At 40.6% G+C, this 6,870-nt stretch overlaps 1 protein-coding gene and 1 long non-coding RNA gene across 4 annotated transcripts in view; one reads left to right on the top strand and one right to left on the bottom strand.

Annotated features, from left to right (window-relative positions):
- Positions 1-1,391: 1,391 nt before the first annotated feature.
- On the bottom strand, positions 1,392-6,109 carry SFR1 (SWI5 dependent homologous recombination repair protein 1). Of its 2 annotated transcripts, none has more exons than XM_069567047.1 (4): positions 5,232-6,109; positions 4,019-4,134; positions 3,053-3,463; positions 1,392-2,085 (listed from the first exon to the last, which is right to left on the bottom strand). In XM_069567047.1, exons 1-4 carry the CDS (start codon positions 5,602-5,604, stop codon positions 1,894-1,896), a joined length of 1,092 nt encoding a protein of 363 aa, XP_069423148.1. In that variant the 5' UTR covers positions 5,605-6,109; the 3' UTR covers positions 1,392-1,893. The 2 variants fall into 2 exon arrangements, with proteins under 2 accessions (XP_069423148.1, XP_069423149.1); XM_069567048.1 differs by having other exon boundaries at positions 5,213-5,357.
- Positions 5,422-6,870, top strand: part of LOC138427538 (uncharacterized) — a 24,668-nt gene continuing 23,219 nt past the window's right edge. For both annotated transcript variants that reach the window (XR_011252045.1, XR_011252046.1), the window contains exon 1: positions 5,422-5,562. This is a non-coding gene — a long non-coding RNA (uncharacterized lncRNA). The remainder of the gene's footprint in view (positions 5,563-6,870) is intronic.

The raw sequence follows: 6,870 nt of genomic DNA, 5'->3' as shown, positions 1-6,870 counted from the left end.
GCATCCCTAGGCCCCAACCTCTCCCATGAGCCCCATCCATACTCCATGATCTCCCTCCGCTTGTAGAAATGCCCACTGAGCTGCTGGAGCCCTCAGCCAAGGCCTTAAAAATCCCCCTGACTGTACCCCCACCTCCTCCCCAGCTCTCCCAAACCAGAGTCTCACTGATGCTGTACTTTCTTCCAAGTGGACATCTGAGAGTGACTCCAGATGTGCTAATCAGCAGTGGGGCAGCTGCAGTCAAATGCCAGCACCACCAGGGAAGCCACTTCCCCAGCCCCACTTAGACCCTCAGGCTGAGCAGTAAGAAGCAGTGGAGGCTAGTCAACATAGCTTCCCAGGGATGCCCATCTGGGAATACTAGAGCCAGGGAAGGCTCATGTGAGGACTGGGCCAGTCCTCTTGGATTCACAGAAGCCAGTGACAATGGCAATGTCTAGAAGGTAAGAACTGGGGAGGGGGGTGGGGAGGGTAAGTAACATGGGCACTAACAGAATGCATACAAGAGCAAAATCCTGATATGCCAACATTAATAGTTTGTTGGCTCATGGGGAAGGACTGGACTGAAAAAAAAGGAGCACTTGGGAGTAGAGGGCAGGGGGAGCTTAGGGTAATAGCTATTTACCAAGTAGCAGGGGAAGTACTTTTTTTTTTAAGAATTTTTTTTTTTGGTTGGGGGTAGGGGGAAACTAAAACAAAAAAACCCAAGCAAAGCTGTGTTAGCCCTTAAAACGACCCAAGAACAGAAATCCCAGAAAGTCCTCAGGAAGACTGAACCAAGAAACCACTGACTCACAAAGTTCTCTCTCTGCCTTTCCCTGTAAGGGCACACTTAAAACACACAAGCTTTTCTGCTTCCAAGTTCACATACAACTGCTCTGGTCACAAAAAGAGATGGGCTTTCTTTTCTTTAGTTTCAGATTCTCAAGGACTGGGCCAGGTTGGGTCATATGTCTATCTATGGCCAGGATAACAGATTAGGTACCACCCCCAGTGAAGGTGGGTTTCGGCTGAGTCACTGTTAATGGAGTGAAAGTGAAAGTCAGTAGTGCCTGACTCTTTGCAACCCCATGGACTATACAGTCCCTGGAATTCTCTAGGCCAGAATACTGGAGTGGGTAGCCATTCCCTTCTCCAGGGGATCTTCCCAACCCAGGGATCGAACCCAGGTCTCCAGCATTGCAGGCAGATTCTTTACCAGTTGAGCCACAGGGAAGCCTATTAATGGAATAGATATGCCAACTTTAACCTTTTTCACAGATATGATTGGAAAGGCAGATGAATGTAAAAGACGCTGTATTCCATGCCTTGAAGTGGGAAATGAGCATATGTGGTTTTATAAAGAATAGATGATCATTTCACTAAATGAGATACAGAATACAAGTGACAAATTTGAAGAGACAGAAACTAATATAATTTTGAACATGAGTTTAAATACCTGCTATACCATCCAGATAAACATGAGGTAAATGGGTGAAAACAAGGCAGAGGCATAAACTTAGGGGAAGCAAGTATTTTTAGACAAGTTTACATTTAGACATTCACTAGATGGACTAGTGAACATTTAAAATAAAACGTTTTACCACAATAAATAAAACAGTGTATTAAAACTCACTTCCACAGTTCTCCAAATTATCTTAACATGATTTAATTAAAAACATTTTTTTCACCTTTCTTTAACTGGCAAGTTTTCTTTGGGAAATTTATTCAAAACACTAAATTTTCATTTTTGAACCTTGTTTATATTTATATAACATAGGCCCTAAATTGATCCAGGTTCACCAGGATACCTTTCTCCGAGCCCTAATGGTTTATATCTTCCCTTTAAAATGTATAAGTATCTTTTAATTAAGTTGTCATTCACAAAGATATTCTGGAGAATAAAATTATGAATTAAACACCTATAAATTCTTCTTCATTTCTGTTATAGTGTAGCAATTTATCATCTAACCCATAATGGTCTATCAGCTGAGTAAGGCTTAGTTTCTTGTTCTCCTCAGACATAGCTGACTGCAACTCATAAAGCAACTGCTGGCTACAGCTTCTCCACTTCTCTATTAACAACTGTAACTGAGACAGGTCATTCTGAAACAGAAACAAAACAAAGGCATGAATGTATGTCATCCTATTTTAACTTACTTAACGAAAGTTGTTAAATCAGTCAATGCATAGTAGGTTTAAAGGGACATATTTGGACATGAATGGGACGTCTACCCAGAAAAAAAGAAAAATGGTTTTAAGTAAAAACCTTACCTTCAGAGAAAAAAATAAGGCAAAACTATGTAAAGAAGCTACAATATAGGTTAAAAATATCTACTTTTTCTACTACAGCTATACTTTAAAGCTTATATTCAAATTAATATTTTTCAGTGTCACAATCTCATAAAACTCAAGTAGTTGTATTTAGAGAAATCCTAAAAATTCAGAAGAGCAAATAAGGTATAGCATTCCATCATTGATTACACACTGGAAAAGAGCAATTACAATATAAATGAATAATGCAGATAAATAAGGGTCATCTTCCAAGTGCCCAAATTCTATTCATTTCAACCTACCTGGATCGAGATCTGAAATTTATTATATTTTTGTTGTTTTCTTAAAAGAAAATGCATGAAACATTTTAATAATTTGTTGGTAATAATTTAATTACACAAAATCATTACTAAAAATACTTTTTATTGTACTCTGTGGCCCATTTTTAGCCTTTTTCTCTTCACTGTCACTGTTGCTTCTGTTCTCATTGCAATTTGCAGCTAACATTTGAAACTTCTAATACTGCTGTGGGATGGAAACTAGAGGGAAAAGCTTCAACTGCATATTAAATGTGGGCTGGGGCTTTCAAAAATGTATACTTGGTGTTTAAGGCCTCTTCTCTAAATCTATGACTTATATTTGAGTTAAAGTTGTTGGAAGCCAGGTCTCTTGGTAATTGGCTTATTTCTAAGTATTGTAAAATAAAGTTGTATTTTCTTTTTGAAATATTTTCCTACCATTTATCTAAAAACAAACAAACAAAAAAATTATTAGGCAATGGCTCTGAAATTCTTCTCACCTTTGATCTATACATTTTGACTAGCTTCAGCCTCCGAAGAAGGTCTTCTTTCTCGTGAATCTGCTTCATCAATTCTGCTTTTTCTTTGTTTAGTTCATGCTTGGCAAGATTCTCATTCATAAAGTCATTTTGGAGATCACTGGATGGCTCAGCATCAAGTGATTTAGATTCACAAACATTGATATTCTTGAAGGTATCTTTCAAATATGTACTTTCTTCAAATTCACTATCTATGTGTTTAAATTTTTCGTGAAATTCCAAACAGTTTTCTTCTGTTGAAGGTGCTGATTTCTGTGAAAAAGTCTGATCATTTTCCTCACTCTCTACTTTAAGCCGTTTTACCACACTATAACAGGAATTAAATGAAGATCTGGTTTTCCTTAATCGTTCTCTAAGGGTTGCACTCATAGGCTGAAAAAGGCATCAAACGTTAATGTCAATCAAGAAAAACATTCTTGATATAAATAAATCTACTAGGAATCAAGACTACATTTCTGTGGCAGACACCACTAGATGGCTTTCTGTCTCCATATATCTAAAGTAACCATCACAAAATACCTTTCAATTTCTGGAAGCTCCACTAAGTTTTATTCTCTTTTTAAGCCAGCACTCTTCTACTCAGTAATCACAAACATTTGTTCAGCAATTAGTCCAAGCCTGATATGGTTAGGTGCTTAGTTACAAATTAAGGAAAAAGATCTTTCCACCAAAGACCTCCATGACATCAAACTTTTTGTTTGGAATGCTGTAATAACCTGAACTGAAAATAAATGAAAATAATTGAGTCAGGATGAAAATCTAAGAGGAAGGTCCAATACATTTTCTAAAAGGAAACACCTAAAATGATGTTAACAAAAATTTTACTTATTAACCTACACACTATTGACAATGTTCAGTAGACTTAAAACCACCATTACTGCAATACTTAGAAATATACATCCAGTGAAAGAACTGAGATTTTCATACTTGTTTTCTTGAACTACTTGAATGGGGAGATGGTGGATTGGCACCAGCTTGTGGAGTGCTAGGTAACATCAAAGCCGAGTTTGATAGACTTTCCATCTTGAAATCTTGCTTTACTTCTAAAAAACAGAAAATAATGACAAAACAGAAATCAACTTTGCCCACACCTCTATATATTCAATTTTAAACAACTTCCTTTCACTTAGCTGTGATTCATTCTTGCTTTTTTGTGTGCAATTTTCTGTTTACTTCCCTAAATTAGATTGTTGGTCATTATGGTGACTACTAGTTTTTTCATGACAAGTTACCCAGCTAGCATCTCATATAAAGAACTCTCCATTTGTTTTTACTGACTGATAAAAGTCTCAAAACCTGCCATATGGTGGTGGGGCGGGGTAGGCGGGGAGGAGAATAACATTCAGGAATTCTTTAATCTCATTAAGCCAGTTTCACAATGAAGGAAAATGTAATTGAAATCCTTTAGTGCTTTAAGTGCAAATCGCTCAGTCGTGTCCGACTCTTTGCGACCCCATGGTCTATACAGTCCATGGCGTTCTCCAGGCCAGAATACTGGAGTGGGTAGCCGGTCCCTTCTCCAGGGGATCTTCCCAACCCAGGGATCGAACCCAGGTCTACCGTATTGCAGGTGGATTCTTTACCAGCTGAGCCACAACAGAAGACAATATTTTAAAATTAAAAAAATATATTTATAACTTCTTTAAAGTGCTTGTCGGTGTTTAAATTGAGTTCATCTTATGCCTTTATCTATTGATTACTCTTCCTCTTGATTATGGATCACATTCTCCTATTTCCCACTACTATCCCACTTAAATAAACATAATCAGACCTGTCACACTACCCTAAATCCTAGAAGCTGTGTGCCTAAAACTAACGCCCCCCGGGGGTGAGGAATAAGGAGCACAAGCACAGGTAAGTTTACTCCTGTCTGCATCGTTTTCAATTAAATAGCGAAGAGACCGTGAAAAGGAGAGACTGAAGTTTCTCAAAGGCCATCAACTTTACAGGGTAAAATACCAGAGGAGCCCTCCCTCCCCTCCAGCCACTACAGAAGGCCCACACGAGCCCTCGAGACACCCAAAACCTGACGTGGAGCTGAGAGGTGCCTTGACGGCGGAAAGGGAGCATTATTCAATTCCCCATCCGAACCCCGAAGAAGTTCAGCTGTCAGACACCCACCCCACACCCCGCACGGTACCTCCCTCAGCCATCCCCAGACAGCACAAAGAGCGCGCTAGCCGGGGCGCCGTTTCAGAGGCCGGGCCGCGCGGGAGGAGGAAGAGACGCGCGATTGGCCAGATTGATTGACACACAGGTCCTCTCCGCCCAGCGCCCGGAGAGGCGGGACTGCGCGCGCGCGGCCTCGAGATTCCGCAAGGGGGCAGGACGAAACGGAGGGGCCGTGACGCGTGATTGGCCGAGTTGACCGATACGCGCGGCTCTGCTCCGCCCAGCGCCCGAGAGTCGCGGCACTGCGCGCGCGGCCGTTTGCTGGGAAGAGCTTTAAAGCAACTAACGGTTCCCATGAGGTGCGCGCTTTTCTTCGCGGCTTCTTCTCGCTCTTTTTTCATACCGCCTTCCTTTGCTGCTTCCTGGTTTTTGTGTTTCTAAAGGACGCCTGAGAATGCCCCTCCTGTTCTCCTAGCTCCCATCAGTCTCTTCGCGCTCCGCACAGCAAAGGCCTTTTCTCAGATTCCACGGGACCCAGAGACTCCGGGCCTGCTGTGTGTTATATTTACAGCTTGTAAACTCCAAAGGCAAAGACTACAAAAAGATGGGTCAATGGCCCGTTGACAGTCAGACACATTAGAAATCTAAGAACCCCAGCGGAACCAGTAGAGCTTCTTTTAGACTGCTGCCTCAAAGTCTGCGGTCCCGCCACGGGTGGTTTTTTGTTTTTGTTTTTTTCTCTTCCTTCTTTTGGCGAATCTGTCTGAAAATTTAGATTTCTTAGCTTGGCTCCGAATCTTTTCGTCAAACCTGAAAGAAAAAATGTAGCCCAAGGAGAGTCGTTGGGGTGCAATACAGGAAGCAGAACAATGACTAAGATTAGGTTGGTCCAAACCCTGGCTGAATACTGGGCAGTGGCATCCTCGGTCTAAAATAACCCTCCTCGTTTCCTGTGTAGCGAGGTTCCGTTGCTGTGCAACAACAAAGTGAACTAATTGGGTGGAGCACTGAGTTTGGGAAAAGACAGTTAAGTAATTTCTGAGTCACGTGGAAGTTGGGAATTTTAGCGGGGCAGTGTTTTGAATTCTAAGGAATAGCCATTTTAAATGTTGACACTGTCTTTTTACTAATATCTGATATAAATGGCTTACAAGTAGCAAGGACCCAGAAGGAATAACTGAGTGCTAAACAGTGGAATGTATCTACAGAACTTGAAGACCACCTAATGCAGTGATTAAGAACATAAATGTTGGAGTCAAATTGCTTAGGTTCAGATCCCAGCGCCTTTGTGTTGTTTATAATGGAATGTGTCTGTGTCTCAGCTTCCTCATCCATAAAGAGGGGATATAATATCAGTCCTCCTAGGATTTGAAGAATTAAATGAGAATTCAGGACAGGCAGTGAAAAGCGGCAATAGGTATCTAGGAAGCACTCAAAAGTTGTTATATAAGGAACTACAATATCGTCATCACTCTAATTGATCTAAAGGAATGCATCATATAATCCTTTCATCCATCCCTTATCTCCCCTCAAAAGGCCTTAGATTTTTAAAAGATGCAATGATTTGTAGGACGTAAGCCATAAATAGCAGAAAACTTGGAGCTGCCACATATAGTTAAATAAGGTATTATGATTCTTTTAAAATTTTCAAAAATTATATAAATCTC

The sequence above is a fragment of the Ovis canadensis genome, chromosome 22 (genome assembly GCF_042477335.2).
Source record: "Ovis canadensis isolate MfBH-ARS-UI-01 breed Bighorn chromosome 22, ARS-UI_OviCan_v2, whole genome shotgun sequence".
In the NCBI taxonomy this organism is placed as follows: domain Eukaryota; kingdom Metazoa; phylum Chordata; class Mammalia; order Artiodactyla; family Bovidae; genus Ovis; species Ovis canadensis.
The sequence above is the reverse complement of the archived record's forward strand: the minus strand, read 5'-3'. Positions and strand labels throughout refer to the sequence as shown.